General features: G+C 46.2%; 1 protein-coding gene across 18 annotated transcripts in view; it reads right to left on the bottom strand.

The window, feature by feature from the left end:
- The window catches only part of LOC144124450 (uncharacterized), a 425125-nt gene that overhangs the window by 153689 nt on the left and 244146 nt on the right, over nt 1-27290 (bottom strand). For all 18 annotated transcript variants that reach the window (XR_013313175.1, XR_013313176.1, XM_077657111.1 and 15 more), the window contains 2 exons: nt 21236-21369; nt 8174-8444 (listed from right to left, as the gene is read on the bottom strand). Coding sequence is in view for 16 of the 18 variants with exons in the window: in XM_077657111.1 (XP_077513237.1) it covers nt 8174-8444; nt 21236-21369 (405 nt within the window). In the remaining 2 variants the exon portion in view is untranslated. The remainder of the gene's footprint in view (nt 1-8173; nt 8445-21235; nt 21370-27290) is intronic.

Raw genomic sequence — 27290 nt, 5'->3', positions numbered from 1 at the left:
AGCAGTCTCACCCCGAGGATGAGCGCGTTCCCTTGCCAGTTACATTAACTGGCAAGAGAGGGCGCCAGCGTCGCTGCGCGGGAGACTGCTGAAGCCCGCCCGCGGGAGATGGGCTCTCTTGGGCCGGGATAATGAGCCTGAGCGGACGCGTCGCTCGGGGCTCCGCTCTTCGCCGACGGGGCGAAGAAGCGACGGGGAGACAGGCTCCCGTACTCGTCCCGTCCGGCCTGCGGAGTTTATATCCCTTGCCCTAGCGCGGGCGAACATTCGCTCGGAACCTTGCTGGTGAGTCGGACGCCCTCGATTCATTAGCGTACCTTGTTGCTAGCTGGCGTTATTGTTTCTGTAGCAATAAATGCCTGTTTGTGTCAGCCAATGTGTCGTTCCTTTGTTCCCCCAGAGCAAGGCCCGCCGTGGTCGGCGAGCGCTCGGTAGCGTACGTGATCACGGGGTGGGGTCCGGGCGGCTTTGAACCGTGTCAGCCGCGATTGAGTGGGGAGAAAGTACTTATCTCCCCAATTCAACCCCACACCCTTCAGCCCATGGACCAGGGCATAATCCAGCATATAAAATGCAAGTACAGAAAGCATGTATTGCAGCGCACGCTTCTCTGTATGGAAGCTGGGAAGAAGTACGACCTTACGCTCCTCAGCGCTTTGAACATTCTGGCGCACGAATGGGCCAACACACCTACAGCAGTTATTGCGAACTGCTTTCGGCACAGCGGTTTTGTGCAACCGAACTGCGGTGTGGGGGAACTGCCGACAGAAGCAGCTGATGCAACCACAGAAGACGACAGCTGTTTCGACAGCGTTTTGCCTCCTGCCGTGCGGCTCGCAGATTACGTGTCCATCGATGATGGTGTCACCATTGCCGGTCAGCTGACCGAGGACGAAATCATCCAAGAAGTGACAGGCGCCGACAACGACGATTCGTCGGAAGATGACGATTGTGAGCACCTGCCCCAAACGCCGAAGCGCACGGTGAAAGAAGCTGCAGAAGCCTTGTCCGTGCCGGAAGACTTCTGTGAACAAATTCCGGATGGTTCGCGTGCCGCGGAGCATCTGGCAGCTGTTAGAGCTATTGTAGCCGCTCAAATTCGCCCGAAAAAGCAGACGACGATAACAAACTTCTTTGCCAAATAAAGGTATGTCATGCTGGGGCAAATTTCATGTTTTTTGTGGTTCATTCGATATTTCGACATTCGGTTAATTCGACAATTTTTCGCGGCCCGTCAGTGTCGAATTAACGAGCTTTTACTGTATTCGTATTCGATTCGCATTCAAAAATTTCAATATTCGCACACCCCTACTTGTTAAGTTTCTCCTGCTGATTTCAAAAGTGCAGTCATTATACTTGTAAACCAATTAGTCCACAAGACATTAAATATCTTTAAATTGTCTGCCCAAACAACAGAAAAGGAAATTTACATCACAAAGTCATTTTTAACTCATGGGTAGATACTGCAATGCGTAAGGAATGCAACGCTGAAAACAGTTTTCAAATTAAGCTAATAATACAGACTTAGCAACCCATTAAACTCTGTGTTCACAGCAAGGTGACTGAAGAACAAACACGTACGACGTTTCAGTACTACAGTACCACGTTTCACGGTGTCTTTGTGTACTGATACGTACATGAGTAATTAAGAATGTGCAAATTTTGAAACAGGACCAGATAAAAATTGCGCTCTACTCAATAAAGCATTTCAATTGTCTGCCCCATAAGCTGTGGAATGCAGTGCCATTTATGTTGCAGGGATGAAAGTAAAGCGAATAGCTTGCGCTAAGGTACGACAGGTGGTGTTACACCCCTGTTTGGTTGCCTTCAAGGACTCCATTCGACATGGACGACCTATGCCATCTCTTGAGATTTTCTCTCGACAACACGTATTTTGTCTCCAATGGAACTTTCTACAGGCAGCGCTTTGGCACAGCAATGGGAGCCTCTATCTTCGTTGTCTGCGCCAACCTCGCATTAAAAGCCATTGAGAGAGCAGCCATTTCCACATTCCAACCGGCACCAAAGTTATTCCTACGCTATGTGGATGACTGTTTCAGCATTATGCATCACGAAGAAGTGCAGCCTTTCCTACTTCATCTGAATTCAATTCAGCCATCAGTACAATTTACCGTGGAAGAAGAAGCCAGCGGAAAAATCCCTTTTTTTGATGTCCTTGTACAGAGAACAACAACCGTGCTTGAAACCTCAGTATATTGAAAACTAACGCACACCGGGAAATACCTTGACTTTCAGTCTGCACATCCAATTGGTCACAAGCGGTAAGTCGCCAAATCACTTTTTAATTATGCTTTCACCCTATGCTCGAGCCAAGAAAAACGCCGCTGCAAAATCGACGAAGTGAAGCAAGACTTGAAAAACAATGGATATCCTCAGCAGCTAATGAAAAGCCAAGAGCACTCCGCTCACGCCTCCCGTCCTGCCAAAAGCAGAAAAACGCAGAAGCCAAGCGAGCGAGCATTCCGTATGCTTCCGGGGGAAGCGAAGCACTTTCACGCATTTTCAAAGGTTATGGCTTGCACATTTCTCATGTGCCTACCATTAAGTTAAAACAACAGCTGCGTCCGGGTAAAAGATCGTCTAGATCTCTCAAGGTACCCGGGCGTGGTATACAAGATACCGTGTCAAGTCTGCAACGTCGCTTACATTGGCGAAACCGGAAACTTCAGACGCAGGCTCAGAGAGTATCATAATGACGTCACGAACGGCTGCTCCACATCTAATGCTTTGGTGGAACACAGCATATCAATGGGACACACCATCGATTGGGACGAAGCATCAGTCATTGCCACAGAGAAAAACTTATCATCGCGTCTTCTTTTAGAATCTCTTCATATAGATAACACGAAGCATGCTCTTAACAGGACACGTGGACATCTTTCAGAGATCTACAATTGGACACTACCCAATTCTAACCGTACTTCAACCACCGTCATTCTATGCGGCGCTCTATGTGATCAAGGGACCTGTATGGGCCCCGAAAAGTCGTTTCCTTTTCTTCGAAAATTTTGGCAAGTGTATGTTTATTTCTACAATGTTCGCCCCTCGCCAGACGGTATTCTGTCAAACTCTGGACTATGTCATGCAACCCGTACTGTGTCTGTGTGCTCTTGTGGTCAACAAATGGGACACCAGCGGAGACCTAAACCTCCACTACGGCCTCTCTTGTCTTTTCTCTTTCACTACAAACTTCCTCCCTCCCTTCACAGCATGGTTGAGGTGTCCATCGAGATGTGGGACAGTTACTGCACCTTTCCTTTCCTCTAAAATCACAACAGAGATGCACAAGAGCCAATTCAGGGAGCAGTGTCACTGCAGCCCCATTCCTGATCTCTTCAGGGCTGCTTTGAGAGGCCTCCTAGAGACTTACAGCGATTTGTCCAAACGGCGGGGCGCCCATTCGATGGCATTTTGTGCACTCCCTGGCAGTGCAACACACTGTCGCATTCCACTCTTCTAGGCGAAGCTTAAGCGTCCTCCAATTTAATTTTTATTCTGGGTGCAGTTCATATCCTAAAGGCATCTGAAATAGTGGAAGGTGCATCTTTTTTCAGGATTTCAGTGCCCTCTCGGGAAAATCCATCAGTGTTGACAGCCTCCTTTAATGAACTGTGCAAGTTGCATGAGGAACAAAAAAATGGGCTTTTGCGGCTTGCTCCAACTTTGTCCCTCAAGGCAATAAATCGATCCAATCTAGAGCGGTAAAGCATAAAGCTTGCACTAAGGATCTTCAACAGTTCGACTGTTGCAGCACTATGGAGCACCAATGTTGCACTTTAGCATATGAATAGAACATTAGAATTTGTTAACACTGTCTCTGCGTGGTGCAATACACGTATAGTGAATGTCAAGAAGCCATTCAAAGGTCAGCACCTCCGACCCGCCTTTCACCAGATTGACTTTTTAAACAAGATTGTGGACTGGTTGAACCACTGGCAGAGCCTGAAGCATGATGCTGGCCAATTAACTTGAGAAACTCACATGACACTGCGTCGTACCTCATAAGCTCCTGTTGAAGTGTCAACCAACTGCACTGAAGACCTTGACTTCAAGTACGTTTGCTAGGCAAGTTTCAAACTTACAGCTTGGAGGGCCAGTTTGACAGATACGGATAGCTGTTTGCAGCATAGTACCATGTTTTCAGTACATCAGATTTATGAATATGAGCAGAAGCTGAGACTAAAACTTCTTGAGGTTCCTGACCTGGATGCTGTGCACCTTGTGGTCGCACCACTGATCTGCAAGTTGTCGTCAAGCAATTTGATGTCGCAGTGACGGATGATGGTGTGAAGCAAAAGAAGCCAATACTACGAGCTATCACGTTATGTTACACAACATTGTGTGCATGCAGCAGTGAAAAAAGCTTGTCTGCCCTTTCTGCTGGAAAAACTTTATCTTCTAATTCAGTGCTCAGATTCACAATAGTAATAGTGCTGATAGCAAGTGCAAGCCTTGCCTTCTTTCGTGTGGCTAACTGATTACATAAAAATCAAGAGTCACAGTCGCCGGACAGCTAAATGAGGACGAAATAATTCAGGACAACACAGGTGCCGGCGACGACGTCTCATCCGAAAATGACGATTGTGAACAGCTGCCCCAACCGCCAAAGCGCACGGTATAAAAAGCTGCAGAAGCCCTGTTTATGCTGGAGGACTTCTGTGAACAGATTCCTAATGGTGTGTGTGCCACAGAGCATCTGGCAGTGATTAGCACTATTGCCGCCACTCAAATTCACCCAAGAAAACAGATGATGGCTACAAACTTCTTAGGCAAATAAAGGTATGTCACGCTGGGGCACATTTCATTTTTTTTTTCCTTTGACATTTCAATATCCAGATAATTCACCAATTTTTTTGTGGTCCTGTCAGTGTCAAATGAACAAGCTTTAAATTTATATTACCTAACTCTTTCTTTATCAGTGGAGGTAGATATGGGACATGCTACACATTGCACTTGTTCTGGGCTCTGTTCTTGTTTCCTTTATAGCAGAGCTTGCAGTTCATACTTTTCTCCATTTTTTTTTGGTGGCTAATGAATAGGTTCTATGGGTGAAAAGGGGGCTTGAAATTCCTTGACATCATCATCATAACAAAAAATCTGCAGGCCCATCTGGTTAAATATCTAGGCAGTACGTTGTGAAGACCCTAAAGAATCAAATAAAACCACTCTCATCATTTACAAATCAAACGTACTGCATAAAATATAACGTGAATGGCAAAATGAAGTACGCGTGAGCATGCGCTGATGTCCTGGGTCTCCGAGACCAAGTCTCGCAATCGAAACTGAAATCCAACCATTCCAAGTGGTTGTGTAACTCATCACTGCTGCTCTAAAAAAGTACACAGTATAAGAACCGACAAAAGCGCTCAGTATAGCCTTTCACCTTTAAGGAGCATGCAGCGAAACCGACGCTATGATCAGCGACCATCGGACTATGACCGGTCAAAGTTTCATTTTTCCCGTCGCCTCCTTGCATTAGAAAATAAAAAACAAAGCCAAAGAGATGGTACTATAAAAGCAAACTAGATGAAGCAGTTTGTCCAGAAGCGGGGTCTTGAATTTTCGGCAGCAGCTTAAAAATGTCGATCATATATGACTAATGGTCTATGACAGTAACGAAAGAGTTAAACTATGTCCTGCAGTGCTTCTGACAACACGCTGCTCAACAACCTGTACAAAGTTGAGAATAATATACTAACTGAGAGCAAGAAAGCAAAATGGAAGCTGAAGACTCTTCAAGCATAATGCTGCTTGTGTCGGCTTGTTCTGCCTGTTTGCATTACAGTCGAGCCCACATATAATGGCCCCACTTAAGACGAACTTGTGCTTATAACGAACGAGACCAGCGCAACCGTCAAAATATACATTGTTTCAATGGCACCAAATCGCACGCATAACGAATGTCATTAAGCCCTGCTGATCGGTTACAGCGAACGGATGGCGAGGCAACCTGCCTTCGACCCCTTTGTGCCGATATGCATCCCCTCTCCTCATCGCAGGCGAACTGCCCTCTAAGCGCTCTCAAGCGAGCTACCCTTTGCCTGCCGACGCGCCTTCCAAGATCGCCCTCCTGCCCGCTCCCCTCTTCTCTCTCTCTTGCAAATACGTGCGTGGCCTCCGCGATCAACCGCACCGCCGCCGGTGCCGATTGCGGAGGCCTTCCGTGGGAACCACGGAAGGCCTTCCAGAGGTGGCTACACTGACGCCCCTCACTGCTCTCTCCGCTGGCGCTGTGCGTCTGCATCTTTAGCTTGATTAGCTTGATTGCTGCCTGTGCACGTTGCACGTCTACCCCATCGCGCGGTTATGTCACTCTTGTTGCGGTGCGGACGTTTCTTTGGCTTTGTACAAATCTCGGGCCCTGGTTGTAATCCGGGATGGCGGACGGGAACACCGTGCCCATTTTCATTGTATTCAGCGGTAGAGATGATAAAAGCGGCCAGGGCGGAGGTGACGGCCACTGGCGAGCGTAACTGCTTCCGCAAGGCCGGCTTCGTCGACGCAGTGTCTGATGCCGAGCCTAATGCTTTGGAAGATGTCCGGCGGCGATTTGTGGTAGCGCGTCGTCGACTCCGACATAGCGGGTCATGACATTGGTTGGAATGATTTCATTTCTGTCGATGACGACGCCGACACCGCGGAACCATGCATGGACGAGGGCATCGTTTCTGAATTGCAGGACGAGAGTGACGTGGAGGAATCGGATGAGGATGAAACATTGCAGCCAGCACCCATAAGCACGACTGTAGCAATGGGCTACATAGAGAGCCTCAGACAACTTGTCTATGCCAAGGGCCTCGGCGAAGAGCATGCTTCTGCTTTAAATAAACTGGAAACCTCCCTCATCGGATGTGCGCTGCAAAAACAGACGTCCATCACTCACTTTTTCCATGACGTGACCATTTTTCCATCACGTCCATCACGTGCCCACTGCTGCAGTGATAGTTCCAGCAACACTGCACTTTGCTTCCTGCCACCGAACGCTACGTCGGTGCAACCCTTGGACCAGGGATAATCCATACAGTGAAGATCAGTTGTAGGAAACATCTGATTAAATGGCTACTGCAGAAACCGAGGCCTAAAAGACACCTGAAAATCAACCTCTCAAGAGCCTTGTCCATGCTGAGTGGGTCATGGAATGATATCCAAAACGAAACTATATGGAACTGCTTCCATTCTGGTCTCTGCTTTGCCAAAGAAGATGGAGAAAATTCTTTGTCAAGTGAGCTTGATGAAGCTGTCAGAGGTCTGGATGATTTGTGGAATAAGTTGTTCGAATTCCATGCTGCTATTTGTGATGGGGCAGTCGTAGGAGACTGTCTCCTCATGGGTGATGATGTTGAGACCATGGGAGAGCTTGCGGGCGAAGACGTCATTGCCAGTGTCGCAAATAATTAGGACACCACTGATGCAAATTGTGACAAGGACTTGGAGAGAACCTGTGCTGATGTGCTCCGTGCACTCAGCATGGTTTGATGGTGTTCTTGAGACATAACAGCACAGAAACCATGAACACATAAGGAAGGAATAACTGCAGGCACGGACAGTCGAGTCCCCACAGAAGGCTGCGGTCTCAGCTGTTTGGAGTCCATCGATAACATTGAAAAATGTACGAGGGAATGAAGATGAAGAAACATAATAAATTCGCAACTATTTTGCTCGTTAATCTGTGCACAGTAAGTGGTTAACAAAGAAACATTTTATTCCTACCTCAATGCGTCTATGTGTTGTTAAATTTACTGCTACTTTTATATCGAAATACAGGTTACATCGAACTCATAGTAGTAGTTCTTTTGAGAGTTCAATACAAGGAGGTTCGACTGTACTGCAAATATAATCTTGTGTATCGCCAGAAAAAGAAAAATAAAGTTAAAAACGGAGGTAAAAGGGCAACCTGGAATGAGAAACCCTGATCGAGTTGGGTGAAGCTGGCTAGCCGCATTGCAGTGGCTCTGAAATCGCACGACCAGCTTCTGCCACTGCCAACTCCATGAGCACTATCTCTGCAGGGCATCCAGAAGCAAGCTTATTCCTTGAGAAAAAAAGGCACGTTTTTCTTGCGGGAGGTGAGGCTTCTCAAGTGTCCTTGCGTGGTGATACTTGCTGCAGACTGCACACACCAAAGAGTTGGCATGTGGGCCTCCTAGCTCACCAGCAAGTGCCTTGAGGTGGGCCTCGAGGGCGGCAGCTTTCCCTCGGGCGGCACTCAGTGCCAGCCGCGTCTGGTGCAGCCCCTGGCCCTCGTGCAGCAAGCGCCGCTGCCAGTCAGTCCGGTCCTGGTTGCGCTGCACGGCCTCCCGTCCCGACTGGGCCCGGTGTGTGGCCTGCTCCTGGAACAGCTGCTCATGAGCCTCCCGCAGCTGCCCCTGCAGCTGGGATGCCTCGGCACGGCATGACCGAATCTCGGACTCACATAGGGACACCTGCAGTGAGACGAGAGCCACCTGAGCAAAGGTGACTGCAGAAAAGCAGGAACAGGTCAAAGTGTCCTGCTTGTCCATAGACGTCAAAGACTTATTCCACAACATACCACAGAAGCAAGTGCTTGATGTCATGGAAGAAGCTAGGGCCGAGAATGGAGCAGTGAAATTAATGAATGAAAGTGGGTGGGTACCTCCGATTCTGTCGCTTTCATGGCAACACACGTCTCTTCTTTGTTCATTGTGTTCACAGGTGAAGTGTTTGCCCCGAAACATGGAATATATAATGGCAGTTGCACAGCGCTGATGCTCGGAGACCTCTAATTGACTAGAGGAAACCGACTGCTTGCCGAGACCTTGAAACCACTTGGCATGGTAAAATGTTTCAGATAAGTAGATAATTTCCTAATTTGCATTCATCAAGGATGTAAGATTTCGTAGATGACATGATGGACCAATTTGGAAGACTGCATACTGGACTTGAGGTCACACAAAATTTGACTTGGACGTGAGTTCACTTGAGTTCCAAAGGAAAGAAGTGTGCAGTACCTGCACACTTCCATCTCAGAAGGTAGAAGAATGGCAGATTGGGCGAGTTGGGAATGCTCCATAATATTAAAACAGCGCTAAGCAACAAGGACCAAGAACGAAGCGAACACACAAAACGGCGCTGATCTTACAGCTAAATTTTATTTGAAGCAAGCACATCAATTTATACGTACACCAGAACTACACAGATGCGCATGGTCAAACACAAATGTACTCATTAAAAATGCAAATAAAAATAAAACCGCATCAAAGGCTTGTGCAGTTATCGCTGATATGCTATTCCCTGTGCAACAGGCTCATTTCATTGGAGGTTAGGGTTACTGAAGGTGTGCTGATGCAACTGCTTGTCTTTCTGATGATATGGAAGGACTCTGCTATCTCCCTTGTGCGCCGATCATTAAACAACACTTCCATGTCGACAAAATACGGCGTGAAGCAATGATTGGCTAAGTTAGTCTTTTTTTTCCCAAGGAATTGGCGTGTTCTATGTGGTGTACATTGATACATCGGCCGAACTGACCTATGTACGTAGAACCACGTGACAATGGGATCTGGTAGACAATGCCCGTCCTGCACGAGACATATTGATTGACATGATTGATGTTACACACTTTCCTCTTTCTATGTCCTTCGCTTTCTCTTTGTACTGCAGCCCCTACTTTACATAATTTATTAGGAGCTGAAAAAACAAACATTAACTCTGTACTTAGCCTCTACTTTTTTAAACCGGTGTGGCAGGTTGTAAACATATGGCATGACAGTCACTCTTTTTCTATCTTTTTGACTAGGCTGCACATCAGAGATGCGCTCAGAGGACTTCAACGCTTTTAAAACTTTATCAGCACTTGATACAGTAACTGGGCTTCCTGCTTCCTGCACTTGCGCACTTGGGCTAGGAGGAGACTGCTGCTCATTTGATGAAGATAAGATTTATTTACGGCCATACTTGAACAACTAGTAACAATTCTAGCTTTTAGAAGTTTGTAATGGAACGACTTATAGTTAAGTAGGGGCTCCTCGCTCTGAGGGGAATATTGCCAACACACATGGTCTGGTTCAAAAGTCAGTTTCAAATCAAGAAATTGCAAGACATTTTGCTAAGGAACTTCATGCGTAAACTTCATTACCGAGCCATTGTGTGTAAAAACATCAAGAACTCATGACTCATATTCAAAGTCCAGGGGCCTTCCAGAAGGGCCACATTTATGTTGGTGCTTCAATTGTAGAGGCGAGAAGAAACTTTTGCCATCCAATCAGCGCACTCGAAGCTTGTGAAGCACAGCACTCCAATTTGGTTCGGCCCCCGCCCTCTACGGCCTTTCCAAAGTACACAAGACTGGTATGCCAATGCGTCCGATCGTGAACTCCACAGCTTATCTGGTTACCTTCATTGCACCATCTCGCCTCTATGGGTTGTGGCTCGACACACGTACCAATTTCGACTCACTTCATCAAGAAGGTAAGCGACATATCACCGGACGACAACGAGCTGCTAGTCTCGTTTGACGTCAAGTCGCTTTTCACGTGCGTCCCTGTTGACCTTGCCGTACAAGCCTGCTCTTCTGCCCTCGAGTCTGACAGATCCTTACCTGAAAGGACCCCTACTGACGTTCCTGACCTCTGCAGGCTCCTACAGTTCTGCCTCAGCAACACATATTTTGTATTTCAACTTAGAAGGACTTTGGTGTAGGCCAGTTGGTATGACATCATGAAGAGCAAAACCGCAAAACAGGATGGGACTGAGGCAGGCGACAACACAGGCAGGCGACAACAACCGCCCTGTGTTGTCGCCTGCTTCAGTCCCGTCCTGTTTTGCGGTTTTGCTCTTCATGTTGTATTTCAAGGCCTGTTTTACCGTCAACTTCAAGGTACTCCTATGATTGCCTCTATCTCCGTTACCGTCACGAACCTCACCATGGAGTCTGTCGAACGCCGGGCCCTTGCAACATTTGCTCACCCGCCAAAAGATTTCCTCAGATATGTTGACGACTGTTTCTGCATAATTCAAAAAGACGCTTTGTCTGCTTTTTCATCACATTTGAACTCCATAGAGGACGCCATTGAGTTCACCACCGAGGTCGAGGCGAACGGTACATTGCCCTTTCTAGACGTCCTGGTAAAACGCGGTAGTGGCAAACTTTCATTCAGCGTTTTTAGGAAACCTACCCACACGGGACGTTATCTCAACTTCAGATCCATCCACCCAGCCTCACATAAGAGATTAGTTGCTGCCACCTTATTAAAAAAGAGCCAACGCATTTGCAATTCTCCCAAAGATAGGGCAAAAGACCTTGATATGGTGCGGCAAGAAATTTCATGCAATGACTACACAACATCTTTCGTGGCACCGGTCGAAAAACAGCTGTGTCGACCAGAACATGAAACTGCTGTGTCTCCCCCCTGAAACGTGCCGCTGTTAACTACATCCCTGGAATCAGTGGAGCGTTAGCATGCATTCTGTGCACCTTCAATGTTGACATTGCCCACGTTCCGACCCGAAAACTGCGACATGCTTTGGTCAATGTAAAGGACGTTCTTCCCAAAGAAAAATATTCCGGCGTGGTTTACAGCATTCACTGCTCCGACTGCGTCTACATTGGCGAAACTGGCAACTTCGAAAGGCGCCTAAAAGATCATAAAAACGACGTTAAAAAAAGAAAAGTAGTTTCCAGTGCTACCACGGAATACTCGATATCGAAACAGCACATTATCGACTGGGGCAAGGCACACATTCTTGCAACAGAAAAGAAGAAATTCCCGCGCCTTCAAGTGGAATCTTTGACGATACAAACGACCTGTCACAGCTTGAACCAAAACTCCGGAAATCTGACAACTGCTTACGCACGCTCCCTGTGCCCCCTTTTCAAGCGTACATAAGCTCGCGCACGTGCTTCTCGTTTTTACTGTGAACAAGGCTCCCATACTGGATCCGACACGTCTTTTGTATATTTTTTCTCTATTGTGGTCGGCATCTGCAATGTCACGTTTTATGGAGTTTTTGTCCAACTCCTGATTTGATTTCACTGCGACGTTGTTTTTCCCAGGAAGTGAAACAGTCCTGTCATCACAAAGTCACTGAAACATCAACTTGCAAGCTGAACACCTGAAAGCAGAAGGCTACCCCACTGTTCCCAATTCAGGCCTCAGAACACCTCCTGTAAACAGGCGGTGAATAGCACTGGCGAGACCATGTCTCCCTGACTGACACCCTTCCTTAATAGAATTTTACTGCCCACTTTATGGAGGACTATGGTAGCTGTGCAGTTGTTATAGGTATCTTCCAGTATTTTTACATAAGGCTCTTATACACCCTGATTCCATAATGCCTGCATGACTGTTGAGGTTTGCACTGAGTCAAATGCTTTCTTGTAATCAATGAAGGCTATATATAGGGGTTGGTTATATTCTGCGCATTTCTCTGTCATCTGATTGATAGTACGATAATGGTCTATTATCGAGTATCCTTTACCAAAGTCCACCTGATCATTTGGTCGATTGAAGTCTAAGTTCGTCCTGATTCTATATGCAATTACCTTAGTAAATATTTTGTAAGAAACAGACAGTAAGCTGATCAGTCTAATTTTTCAAGTCCTTTTCAAGTCCTTGAAGTCTCCTTTCTTAAGAATTAAGACAAGATTAGCGTTCTTCCAAGCCTCCAGTGCGCTCGAGATCGTCAGGCATTGCGTATACAGGGCGGCAAGTTTCTCTAGCACAGTCTCCCTTCCATCCCATAACAGATCTGCTGTTGCCTGAACCTCACCAGCTGCCTTTTCCCCTTTGCATTGCTTCTAAGGCTTTTTTTACTTCCTCTTTCGTAACAGGCAGGATGTTCCATTGTTGTGCTCTACTGCCTCTCTCAGCTTAACGTAAGCTGAGAGAGGCAGTCTGGCTTAAGTTAAGGACAACGCAGTGAGCCATGGAAAGAAAAACGATAGGTGTAATGTTAAGAGACAGGAAAAGGGCAGAGTGGGCAAGAAAACAAACGCGGATTAATGACATCCTAGCTAAGAAATCAAGAGGAAGAAATGGGCTTGGGCAGGACATGTAATGCGAAAGCAATATGACCGCTAGTCCTTCAGAGTAATGGAGTGGATTCCAAGAGAAGGCAAGCATAGCAGGGGGCAGCAGAAAGTTAGGTAGGTGGATGAGATTAAAAAGTTTGCGGGTATGCGGTGGGCACAGCTGGCAAAGTTCAGGGTTAACTGGATAGACATGGGAGAGGCCTCTGCCCTGCAGTGGGTGTAGTCAGGCTGATGATGATGATGATGGGGACCACGCCAGGGTGGACAAATCCTGCTGTGGTGAGGGAGTGCATTGTCAGTAATGGTCACCGAGATCAGGTCGCACCCTAGCCCTGGTTATGCAATTTTATGGACACGTGGAGTTCTTTTTTTAAACCTGGTGGACAATAGCACGGCACCGAGATTCGAACCCCAGTCCTCTTGCACGCAAAGCTAATGCTCTACCTCTATACCATCGCAGCACCGTGCCTTGACCGTGCCGTTGAAATTGCACTACTTCATATGAGCTAGCTCAGCTCGAGTCTGAAGCCTTTGCTAACCCCATTCAGCTCATTGTACAGCAACAGCCGCGCCAACATAACGCTTTCGAAAGGAGGACGCAAGATAGCCGCCATTTCAGCAGTGACACATGCTTCCTTAAGCCTGTTTCACATGCAAGCGAACCGCTTGCGAATCCCGCCGCCGTGGCGCACACACCCTCTCTAGCGGCACAGGAAGCTGCTGCGGGTGGAGCGGCGGGGTTCAAGCAAGTTGGAAATTTTTGCGGCGGCGACGCGGCAGCACCGCATTTCTGCATTGCCACGTGACCAGAAGACGCCTCGTGCAAGAAAGCATATGCATAGACCAGTGTTTGTGTCTGTATGCTTTTGTTTAAAAAAGAAATTATATAAAGTGGGGTTGAACGCTTAAAATGCAAGATTTATATTTATATAAATAAACTATGAAAACAAATGACAGAAAATGCTTATATATTCTGCCTTTTTGTGTTTGCAGGCCACCAAAACCAGTTGGAAGCACATATTTTTTGCCAGCCACATTGGTTTTCGCAGCGGTGGGAAACGCGCAGCAGCGACGAATGCGAACCGAAAGCTCGCAAAACGCTTCGCAGCGCTGCATCGCTGTTCGCTGTATTCACTGAACCACTTGCATGTGAACCGCCCTTTAGTTACGCCCACTCTAGCCAGAGTTGGTCCAGCTTATCACACACTCATCATGCTTGGCCGCCAACCTTAGACACGGCCACCACTGTTGTTCCATACAGCAGAAATCCGAAGGTTTGCGGTATATGCGGCACAGTGTGTTGGGAGCCCACTACTCGCGATAAAACCTGCTTCGCATGCGGCCGCCATTGCCAGTTCAAGCAAGTCTGCTGTAGATCCCACAGCGCACAAGGACGCCTCCCGGCTCAAAGTGGTGCCTGAATAAGGTACACCAGGTGTCAGCAGCATTCTCACTGTTCATGGAGACAAGCCCATGGGTGTCTACAATGACATGGCAGTCACGCCAATCAACTCCAGTTCACAACTAGGTCATTACATGCCAAACATACCAGAGCTTGCGCTTGGCCCCTTCGATCTTCTCAATAAAATTTGTGGCTCTTTATTAAAGTAATTACCCTTAATAACTTTGGTGAAAAAAATTTCCTGGTCATGAGACAGCACTTTGAATTTTTGATAGGAGTGGAAAGGTTTGGAAAAAATTTACAAAAATCAAATATTTTACATTTGCACTAGAAAACTTTTTAGAGATAGTGGATATGCACTGAGGTTTTTATTCACACAGCAAAAAAATTTGTACCACAAATTTTTTGTGTTGCTTTCTTGCATTAGTTGTCTCCAAAAAATGCTTTTCTTGCAATTTTTTTCATACTCCTTCGACATTGGCGAGCAACGTCACATCTTTTGCCGCTTCTCTATAATATTTATTATCTCATTAAGTGGTTTAAAGTATGATAATACACAGTATATTTAAAAAGAAAAGGCCGTAAAAAAAGTGCGCTGCGCAGTGTTTTTGGGCACTATTTTCGTACAGAGGTGTTCCTAGTAAAAATATAAATTGTATCTCAATTGATTGCTAGTTGCATTGAACTTTCACTGAGTGATTTCAATAGGAGCTTTTTTTGTTTTAAGTGAGAAAAAAAATTTTGAACATCAGTGCTGCACCTCGAGCCATGGTTGCCCCGTACCACCAATGGACTACTCGGCATGTTTTTGCTGGTTCCCGAGAGTCATACGCTACCCAGGAAGCGCGCTGCAGCAAACATTAAAGAGAGAAGAGTGCTCTAGGGGGCTCTGTGTCATCAACGAAGCCTGTGCGTTGGCCAGCTGGAAAATCAATATCTGTCCATGGCACCATAACTACTGTCGCTACAGCTTAATTGAAGTGGCTGAGTACGCATGACATAGGGAAACGAAATTCTGTAGTCACCACTGCTACATGGGCCAATCGCCAGGCAGCGTAAAAGTGGTGTTGTGATAGCGGCAGCAAAGTGGCTCTATTAGGCTACGCACTGTACGTAAGACGTCAGCTATTTCGTGATTTCGGCAATGGTTTTGGAGACAACACACAAACCTATGCAAGCAAGTCTATCTGCGGCCCTTGAAAATCGTCATGAAAGTTAGCCACCATATTTCAGTTATCCTCTGGCTATAAGCGTAATTTAGATCATACGTTAAGTGGGAATTGCATAAGGCTATGCTCCTCGCGACACAACGTACGATGGTGCACATGTGCCGCTGGCATAGGCCATGAATTGAAGAGCCTTGGCTATAGAACATCGTGTTTTCATTGTGGTATCCATTGTTGCCGCTTCAACATTCAGTCGCCTCACGTTATAAAGAATGTATGACCCCACTAGTAACCCATCAGGGTTGATAAAAATCAAAGATGAAAATCCCTCTTTGATAATACACAAGCACAGTGACGATAACTACCGTATATACTTGTGTAAGGGCCGCACCCCTAACTTTGGAGCCGAAATTTTGAAAAAAAAAAAAAAAATATTATTTCCTTAGTAAAGCTTTGTAGAGGGCTAGTTTGTTGTACATACTGAAACTGGGGAGCGCTATTATGAAGACAAGGGGACAACACCACAAGACATGAGTGCAAACTTTCAACTGAGTTTATTTTCGACATGGCACATATTTATACGCATTTAATCATGGGACACAGAAGTTAGAAGCAGCAAGCAGCTTTCGCTAAAACCCTTTTTCACGGTCAAAACCCATAAAACGGCTGCACCCTTCCGGACAATTGTGGAAGAGCAGGGTACATGGCAACGCGAGGTGTCCCGATACCTCCAAAGGCTTTTGAACTTGCCTCCATTGGACGACCCTTTCTTGATACGGAATTCTGATGAGGTGGTGCGATTCTTCCAGGAGGACCCAAAAGTGACGTGCTTCTCTATCAATGTCCAGGACCTATTTTACACCATTCTGCACGGACACGTGCTGCAGGCTGTGGAAGATTCTTTGGACACCTACGGAACAGTCAAGTTTATGAATGCGAGTGGAATTAGCACGTCGGACTTCCTTGCACTACTTGAGCTGTATCTCTCTTCCCTGTACGTGCAGTTTGGTGGTGAAGTCTTTTTGCAGAAGGACGGGATATGCATTGGATCTAACATCGCGAAAGTACTGTGCAACATTTTTCTAGCCAGAGGCAACCGTGCCCTACGTGACACACTGTTTCCGCTTGGCATCAAGGCGTGCCGTGCTACAGGTATGTTGATGATTTTCTGATATGTGCCGAAGTGGGATGTGCAATGAATGATTTGGTGGAAAAAACGCTGATCGAATTCCAGCTAGCTCATAAAGGACTCTCATTCACATATGAAACCCCCTCGGACAACCGCCTACAATTTCTAGACTTAGCCATTGAAATCGGCCCCCACGTTTGCTGGCAGTTCAGAACAAGGAGAGAAAAGGGATTGCTTCCTTACGACTCTGCGCACTCTAAGCTGATAAAGCGGAACATAGCTGATGCTTGTTTCAAGCATGCGCTAAAAAAGTCTTGCCATCACAAGATGCTTGACAGCGTTAATCTACTGGCTGCAAGACTGAAGGCTGCTGGATACCCAAAACTGTTGCTGGTTGCATAGGAGTCGTTGTTGTTGCGCTACTCTGGTAGACACAATGAGTTCGCCTAGTGTGTTTGAAATCTCGATGTTCAGAATGTTCTGGGTGGATGTGTACGGGAGGAGGCCCAGAGCAGTTTTGACTCCTTTCCTGATTAGGATTTCAATCTTGTTCTGCTTTGCTTTGGCTAGCCTTAGGTATGGTGCCACGTATGTGATTCTACTGACTACGAATGATTGGACTAGTCTCAAGCGGTTCGTCTCCTTCATTCCCACGTGTTCATTATTCTTTTGAGTAGCCTACATGTCTGGCCTACACTCGATTCAAGTTTTTGTATTGTTTCAATGTTCTTACCGTTTGACTGTGACCTAAGACCCAGTACTCTAATCATATCTACCGAGGGTATTTTGTACCTGTTTACCCTTAGCGTTATCCCATGGTCATGGGGCTTTCTTTGTCTCTTTTGTGGGCCAAGGAAGAGCGCTACCAATTTCTCAGCAGAACACTTGAGTCCTACTAGTTTTAAGTACGACTCAATTTCCTCGATCGCACTTTGGAGGGTACTTTCGATGTGTGCGTAAGTGCCTCTGGCAACCCTGAGGGAGAGGTCATCCGTGTATATTGTGTGGTTGAGTCCTTCTATACCTGCCAGTTTCTCTGGTACGCCAATCATTGCAATGTTGAAGAGTGTTGGTGATAGAACTGATCCTTGGGAAGTATCTTTGTTGCCCAGCGTTATGTCTTTCTCTTCTTTCCCTCCTAGGCTGATAGTAACTGCTCTATAGTTCTTGACATAGTTGTATACCTTTCCCCCTAAATTTAGAGTTTCTAGGCGCTCTAGTATGGCTGCGTGGTCAACGTTATCGAAAGCTTTGGCCACATCTAGACCGACCGTTGCTCTCGTATGTGCCGTTTGATTGTGTAGCACTTGCTCTTTAAGTTGAAGCATAACGTCGCACGCAGAGTTCCGAGAACCATTTTTTCTTCGTGTGGTGCTGTGGTCGTGGGCAGTGTGTAGGTGCATTGTTTAGTGGATAGCAGTCTATGTTCACCACTTGGCGACGATGGGCAGAGATTTGTTATCGTACACCGCGGCCTTCGAAGCTGAAAGTTGTCGCTTACGCTGAAGAACACGGCAAGCAGGCGGCTGGACGCAAGTCTGACGTCAATGAGAGGTGTGTGCATTGGTGGAGCAACCAGAAAGAACAGCTCGCTGGTACAAACCGAAACTGGAAAGCATTCCACGGGAAGCATTGCGAGTTTCCAGAGCTTGAAAAGAAACTTGTGGAGTACGTCACGATAACAAGAAAAAAATGGCTATCCAGTGTCGACGGAGATGATCCGCGTGAAAGCCGTTGTCATCGCTCGCCACATGGGCATTCCGCTTCCGAATTTTAAAGCAAGTAGGGATGGCTTCAACGCATTATGAACTGGAACGTGCTCTCCATTCTGCGCAGACTGGAATTCGAAACAAGGTGACTGGAATATCGAATGGACGGCACCGAAGACGCCTACCTCTGGGAAGGCGTCCATGAGATGAACTCTTTAAGTAGCTGCCAGAGCAAAAGCAACTAGGAATTACCTTGAATAAAGTATGCGTGGTGATTTAGCAGTGTTAACATTATATTTTAGAGCAGTCACAGCAATAGCGCGATGTTTCTTCGGATAGATATAGGTCTGACTAATGTAAGAGCCGCACCCCGTCAAAACCTCGGAAAAAAAACTGCAGCCCTTATACACGAGTATATAGGGTATATATTAAGGTGCTGATACTGTAAGACTGGCCTTCGGCTTTGGAATCTTCAGAGGCTGGCGCTTAACGAAGAAGACGACGAGAAGCGCCGAACGCTCCGAAGCTCGAGCGCCGAACACTCCGTCCCTCGTGCATGCTCGAGACTGACCGCTGCCTCTGGTCTGTGCCTGGACTGTATCGCTGGTTGTTCGCGACGCTGTGCTTTGTAAGACGTTCCTTATTACAATACTATTAATACCTGATCGAGATATACGCCACAACATATTCTGGAATATACTGTGTTGCATCATACCTTAAACCATTTAACGAGCTAGTACATATTATAGAGAGGCGGCGAAACGTGATGTTGCTGGCCAATGTCGCGAAAGAGTATAAAAAATAGCAAAAATAGCGTTTTTTTTTAAATATTGACATAAAGCAACATAAACCTTTGCACTACAATTTTTTTGCTGTGTGATTAAAAATCGCAATGCATATTCCTTATTTCTAAGAAAATTTGCAAGTACAATAGTAAAATATTTGATTTTTGTAAATTTTTTGCCAAACCACCTTTCCACTCCTCTCAGAGATTCGAAGGCCCGTCATATGACCAGGAAATTTTTTCACCAAATAATTAAGGGTAATTACTTTAGCCAGTTCAATAAAGAAAAACAAATTTTATCGAAAAGACTGGAGGGGGTCGAGCACGAACTCTGGTACGTTTGGCATTGAATGCCCTAACTGCGCGTCGTAAAGTTCTTGCTCGACACATCAGCTGTGTTAATTATGGGGCAACAAGAATTCCGAAGCGTGCCTACAAGAATGTGGTTCCAAACAATGGTGGGGCTGACACAGATTGGAGAAAAAATGCGACAGTAATACCTTACATGCACGCGATCGCCCACCATCTCAAGAAAATAGGAAAAAAATCAGCTGTACACGTAGTATTTTCCACACCAGAGAACTTGTCTAAACTGTGTAAGAAGGTGAATTGCACCGTCAATGTGAGCAATAACTGCACTGTTAGGCACAGGCAATCTTTTGTATAGAGTGCGCAAAAAACGTGGTCTACTCAATACCTTTGCCCAGTGGCCGAGCCTACAATGGCCAAAGGGGCAGATGTCTCAACGAGAGGCTCATGGAACATAACAGCGTTATCAGGGCACCTCGTCATGTTGACATACACTACCGTGATTGTGAACAGTGCAAAGAACATGGTTCCTTTTTGGAAAGAACCACAGTACTTGATAAGTATGTCAACAAATCAGCTTGAGAGATAGCTGAGGCTCGTGAAATCACGGAAAAAGAAGATGACTGTGTAATCACACCATCAGTGTAGTAAAGTGAAAAAGAGTGTCATGTCTTGGGAATTTTGTGAAGAGCCACGCTAAAATTGGCAGTGGCAAATGCGAGTTTTAGCATGACTCTTCACATTTCCTTTTCCTTGCTGCACATGTGCACTGTACCGTGTATGCATAGGCTGCGTGCAGTAATAAACGTTGTTGAAGTCAGCGCTTTGTGGTGTCTCCCCTCTTGTCTGTGTTCTTCTTCGGGCTGTGTGAATGAAAGCATGAAGAAATACCAACTCGCTCTGCTGCTGATTTTACATATATAAGGCTCATCCACACTGATTCCATATTGCATGCATGACCGCTGACGTTTCAACTGAGTCAAATGCTTTCTCGTAATCTATGGAGGCTACATAGTTAAATTCCGTGCATTTCTCTGTCACCTGATTGATCGTGTGAATATGATCTCTTGTGGAATATCCGTTACAAGGCCTGACTGATCATTTTGTACGTTGAAGTCTAAAGTTGTCCTGACTATATGAGCGATTACGTGAGTAAATATCGTGCAATGGACAGTAAGCCGACTGCTCTGTAATTATGCAAGCTCTTGACAACTCCTTCTTCTCATGGATTAAGATCATATTAGCATCCTTCCAGGACTCCAGTACGCTTGAGGTCACAAGGCAGGCATTGCATGCATTGCATGCATCTTTGTTTTGCTAATGGGCGGAGATACATTTTTACTGGTGGCGCCAGTGGGTCCCCTCGAGGCAAAGGGGGTTGAGGCTACAGATGCAGGCACTACTTGCACACGTTTAGCGGCACTGCTATAGGACAGAGATGTTCACGCTGGAAGCACAAGCTTGAATGCTCAGGTCAGGACGTTTCAGCAACCAGCAAAAGCAACACCTTTAGCGGTCTGCGCCGCCAGCTCATCAAGCGTGGTTACCCTCAATAAAGGAGTCAGTGTGCAGTCACCAGGCCACCTCTACCACTAGCTTGCAACACAAGCACACACACATGCAGGAGTGTGAGTTTTTCAGCAAAATGCAGTAAGAAATGAAGACATGGCAAAACAAGCACAAACAGACTGGCAAGGAACAGGACAGCATCGCCTGTCCGATACCTTGGCTTTCCAGAAGTTGCCCTCTCGCTGCAGCCTGGCCTCGGCCTCAATCCGCTGAGCACGTTGTTCCTCCTGGTGCTCAGCGTGAAGGCGGGCGCACTCAGCTGCAAGCTCTGCACGGAGGGCCTCTGCCTCTGCATCGAACAGAGAACAAGGAGGTCAAACTAATGTACAAGCACTGGTCTCCTCCAGTGTCATGGGACAACACTGTCTTGTTCTGCGTCTCTTGTGTGCCGTTATGTACCCACAAGAGCAACGTAGAGTTTTACATGTCCTGCTAAAGCTTGCCAGGTTTACCCAACACAGCTCATTCGCAAATTGGCATGCACTGAGTACATTTACTCCGTGAATAAAGCTTCTTCCCAGCCCATGTTTTCCACAGGGATAACATGGTGGCATTTGTCAAAGCAAGAGCGCTTCACTACACAGCCAATTCACTTTGTTTTATTGCTCTGTGAATGGTGCATCAAGTCTTCACTGCGTCTGCATCGCAAAGTTTCGCCACGAAACCGCTTTGCTTTTGAAGAAAGGCCCCTATCCTCGCTCTGTTTGAGGCCTCGGTGGGCGCCATGGGAGCGCAACTCCAGAAGAAGCAGGCAGGGAAGTGGGAAGAAACGACACAGGCACCAGTCCCATTGGATTGCCCATTGGATTGCATCGCATGAAGAGAAGACAGGACGCCCCACCGCACAGCCAAAAGACAACTGTAGACACAGCATGTTTCCAGGTCACTCTGCTCCGAGCATCGCACATCCCCCTGCTGGCCCCAACACATTCAAAGTAAAAAGCCCTTAATAAAAGAAAGTAGGCCATATTTGATGACCTCATCATGTTCACACTTGCAGCACGCTGCACAGCAAGCTCCAAGGGTGGTGCCAGGTAAACAACCTCTTGTCCATGAGCCTCTTTGTCCTTAACAAAAAAAAAAAGGGCCATCGTCTTCTAATCATATTCAGAATCAATGGAGCATGTAGTCTCCCCTCATATTATGAGATTAATAGTATTCATTAGCTGTTTTTCATCCTAATCAACATGGTTTCCTAAAAGGTTTACTTTGTGATACTCAATCAGGTTCGGGAGGTTAATATAAGCAAAAGAAAAGAACAACCACAAGCCACCAGTGGGATCTGCACCCACGACCTCCGAACTTCGCATCCGGTGCTCTACCAACTGAGCTACAGCAACAGCTGTCCAATCTGCTGCCTTCGGGAGTATTTATGTGGAGATCCTGGGTTCGGCCAGCGGCATCTCCCACTGATGGAAAAAAACTACAAATTAAAAAAAAAAGAGAGATCCTTGGTTTCAGTGACTTTTGGCTTCCGTCATGTATGCCATAACAAGCACCTCTTTTCCCTTCACTTGTGTGCTTAATAGTTTAAAGAGGACCTCGAATCTGGCAGCCTTGATGCCATAGGTAGCATAAGAGGGTTCTCGCACAGCTTCCACCGTCACCGGTCGACTATGTTTCTACGTGGCACTCGCAGTAATACAGGACGTGCTACGTCCGCCACTATGTACAAGGGTGGCACTGGTGAACAGCAGTTGGTAGAACACCGGACGCAAAATTTGAAGGTTGTGGGTTTGGAACCCATCGGCGGCATATGGTTGTTTTTTCTGCCACTTTTATCGAGGTTCTACTGATAAAAAGAAAAGGAAAAAACTACAAATTAAAAAATATGCATATATATATATATATATATATATATATATATATATATATATATATATATATATATATATATATATATATATATATATATATATATATATATATATATATATATATATATATATATATATATATATATATTCTGTAGGGGTTCCAATGCGCCAGTTTACAAGTGTAAGTACAGTATTACGACAAACGCGACTGTTCGTTTTAAAGGTTTATTGTGCCAACAGTTTCGGGAATGGTATTCCCTTCGTCAGGGCAGGCTTACAATGAAACAGTCTTGTCAATATAAGGACACAAAGCGGGCGAGGATGTATAAACTCCGCCCTCAAACCAAACTTGAGAGTGAGGGCAAGGGGCCCTATAATGGACCGCGCAGCAGCTCTCACAGGGGCAGTGGCTAAATTAAACACAGAAAAAACGCAGAGCGAAACGGGGAGGTGGAAATAGTAAAGGAGTAGAAAAGACAACGAATTTGAACAGGGATAGAAAAGGGAAAGGAGCATTAAACACGACTCTCGGCGCACCGGGTGGCCGCACCCCCCCCCCCCCCCCCCCCCCCCTCTCTACGACACTCCCGCAAGACGCCGCCGAGCCCAGCCCGCGTCCCGTATCAGGTATCCTGAGACGCTTGCTGGGGACGCGCACGAGAGACACTTGTTGCTCGCTGCAGGTGGTGTCGTATGCGTATCTTTGCTTCTTTTCTTCGGTAGGCCCTTCCGTCGGGCTTTTTCTACCAGACATCCTGGCGCCCTTCTTCCCATAAATAAACTAGGCCGTTTCAACCCGTGTCCGGCAGTGCGCTTCCCGTGAGAAAGTGGCAGCCGTGGGGGAAAAAGACAACAAATATTGAGCGAAGCCCGAGTGCGTAATGAGAAGGCAGAGAGGAATTCGGGAGAGAAAACGAAAAGGAAAAAGAGCAGAAAAATTAGTAGCACAAGAGAACTTTGAAAGAAGAAAATATTAACACAAAAAAAATAAAAAAATAAAAAATATATCAATGAATAGAATGGGGCGCCAAACAAATACCAAATGGTTAATGAGAATGAATAAGGCGCGGAAGACATAGCACAGAATTCAAGAAATGTATCGCACGGAAGTTAAAAAAAAAGAAGAAAATAATAATAATACAAGTGTGCGGAAACCGTGAAAGGTTTGCGGCCCGCGGGGCTGCCGCGTGGTCCCAGTCGGCTAGGTGATAGAGTTAGAATATAGGTGTTTATTCCGGAAAGAACATGGAAGCTGGCTGTAAGTTGAACAAATGAGATCACTGACAAAATAAACAATATAAAATAAAATAAACAGCTACATTCCCAGCCATTTATAGCATGGTTGAAGTTGTCAAGAACAACATCCGGCGTATTTTGATTTATAATGTTGTCCAAATCCTATGACGGGTGAAATTTTCTACGTTGCCTCCCTCAAGCAGGAGAGCCTCCCAGGAGTAGCATTCATGCCATGGGAGAACGTGCGAAACTTGTGAATGAGGTATGACTCCCTTTGTTCCCTGTAATAGGTGCTAGGGAACCCGGACTGGAGAAGGATGACGCGGATGTTTTCGAAACTGTGGAGTGGCAAACGCAGGTGCTTGGAAAGGGGTAAGCTGGGTAATGATGACACGTGAGCTTTGTGGTTGTTAAAGCGGAAGCGAAATGATGTCTTGGTCTGACCAATATACTCTTGTCCACACACCTCACAATGAAGTTTGTAAATCGCATTGCTTGAGTCGCAGTCGAGGTCTTCGCTTATGTGAAACACAAAGTTGTCGAACTTGGATTTTGCCAGTTTGGTGTCTAAAATGTGCGGACAGACTTTGCACCGAGGTTTTCCGCATGGGTGGCACCCACCCTGGGTAGAGTTCTTCTTTGTTTTCGCATTGACAAGCAAGTCTCTCAGGTTCTTGTCCCGGCGGTACACCACTCTGGGCGGTTCCTTGAATATTAGTGACAACTTATTACTCTGTCTGATTATATTAAAATGACGGCTTAGTATGTTACTTACTCTGGGAGCCATTGAGGAGAATGTAAGGATTAAGTTTGTTTTGCTGTCGTCTTTGACCTTGTTTTCTGCCAGGATGGATGTGCGCTCTAGGTTGCGAGCGCGTTCAATCGCGTCATCGACCATTTCCCCGGGGTATTTCTGTCCTGACAGAGCGGCTTTGAGAGTCCTTGTATGTGGGTCAAATTCCTCTGTTGTAGAACATATTCTTTGGTATCTGTGCGCCTGAGAGTATGGAATGCTTGTTTTGCAGTGTTTCGGGTGGCTACTCTGGAAATGAAGATATTGCTGCCTATCCGTGGGCTTTTTGTATAGTGTAGTCGAAAGGCAGTTGCCGTCTACCGATATCTGCACGTCGAGAAAATTAATTCTAGAGTCGGAGATACTGTGGGTGAACCTGACTGAGGGGTGCAGGGCATTAAACTGAGCTATGAATTCCAACAGGCTTGCCTCATCATGTTCCCATACAAGAAATATGTCGTCCAGGAAACGCTTGTAGAAAAGTGGTTTTTTTGGCTGTTTCTCAAGGAACGAAATTTCTAGTGACGCCATGAATATTCCGGCGTAGTTAGGTGCCATTCAAGGCGGAAAGCTGGGCTAGTTGACCAAAAAAGAAAAAATGTACCTAAAGAACAGTTTGCCACACCTTGATTAGATTGTCTATGTATTGTTAACCCAGTGTGCGCATGCACCACCGAATTGCTTATATGTTCCTTTATGTTCAGTAAACTCAGTTGATGTTTAGCGCTCGTCCTGTCTACTTCTTTGTCTGTGTCTCTGTTATATGCGCTAGTCTTTTAATTCATAGGTGCCATTTTTGTGCCCATCGCAGTACCGCTCATCTGGAGGTAGTGCTCACCATGAAACTCAAAATTGTTCGAATTCAGGACCAGTTCAAGGAGGACGGAAAGAGTTCCATTGTCCAAATCTACCGAAGATTTTGAGCTTTCGAAGGCTGCCAGTGTTGCCGCTATGCCGTCGGCGTGCGGGATGTTTGTATACAGGGAGCAAACATCCATAGTCGCTAGAAGGCCTCCTGTGGGGATGTTCAAGCTGGAAATCTCCCGAAGGAAATGACTTGTGTCCTTGATGTAAGAAGGAAAACTGGGAGGGATGTCCTTGATGAGAAAGTTGATAAAATTAGATATGTTCTCCGTCACAGCCCCATTGCTGGACACGATTGGACGGCCAGGATGGTTGGCCTTATGTATTTTAGGGAGGAGATAAAACCGGCCGGGAGCTGGATTGCTCGGCAACATTGATTTTAACATTGCCGCACTTATTTTACCGTTCTCAGCGAGTCCAGCAAGAGTGTCCTCTATTACTATCACTAGTTGACTTGTGGGCTCATTCGGAAGTTTCCTGTAGAACTGAGCATCGTTAAGCTGGCGGTGGCCTTCATTTAAATATTCTGATTTGTCCAGGATTACTATAGCTCCACCCTTGTCAGCCGGTTTTATTACTATGTTTTCGTCTTTAAGCAACGTTTCCAAAGCCTGTCGTTCCTTGTTCGAAAGATTACTACGGACCGGACGTTGTTTTCCGTACGCCTTGATGATATCCTTCTGCACCGCAGATATATACATATCAAGGTGTCTGTCGCGTTGTTCGCTCGGTGTCCACAACTTATCTGAGACAGTGGGTATCGTTTGTTGTCTGTCGCTGGTGTGCTCGTGGAAATACTCCCTAAGGCGGAGGTTTCGTGCGAAATTGTCCAGATCCTGAAAGAGTTGAAACTCATTGAACTTACCAGATGCAGGACAAAAAGTTAAACCTTTGGATAGGAGGCTCAGCTGGGCAGGCGTGAGAACCTTTTGTGAAAAATTCACCACATTTGTGTACCCACACGATGATTCACAGCTCTCAGCTGCGGACCCCGTACCAACAACATTCGGAGAGCTGTGAGCCGTTGTGTCATTCTCTTTAGATGGGACAACGGTCTCACGGCCAACAGCTGCCAACCGAACGTTAGAGCTCAACTTGGACGACTTGGTTCCCGTATATTCATCTGAAGGAAATGGCCACTGATGGAGACAGGCATGTGTCCTAAGGTTACTCTGTTTGGGAGCTTGGAATAGTGCGCTCTGTCTCTGATCCGGAGGAGTAGGTTGCTGTTAGCCAGCTATGTAACCTTGTAGCCAATGTCTCGGTCCGAGATTTGGAAACAATGAAAGGAGAGATGACTCTCGCTTGCTGGTCTACTACTATGTCACTACGCGAAATTTTGGGGAGATTTCTTTTGTTTTTTCCATAAATTCTGCTGTGACATAGGTCTGCACTCTTTCTGAAGCGTGACCATTTTGTGTGGGAGGAGGGGCCATAGCAAATTGTATTTTTCGGCTATGGTGCCAGCCACCCATCATAAAGCCCAACGAGGGGACGGGA

Source organism: Amblyomma americanum, chromosome 3, assembly GCF_052857255.1.
Source record: "Amblyomma americanum isolate KBUSLIRL-KWMA chromosome 3, ASM5285725v1, whole genome shotgun sequence".
In the NCBI taxonomy this organism is placed as follows: Eukaryota; Metazoa; Arthropoda; class Arachnida; order Ixodida; family Ixodidae; genus Amblyomma; species Amblyomma americanum.
Note: the sequence above shows the minus strand (reverse complement) of the source record. Positions and strands in the feature narration are given on the sequence as shown.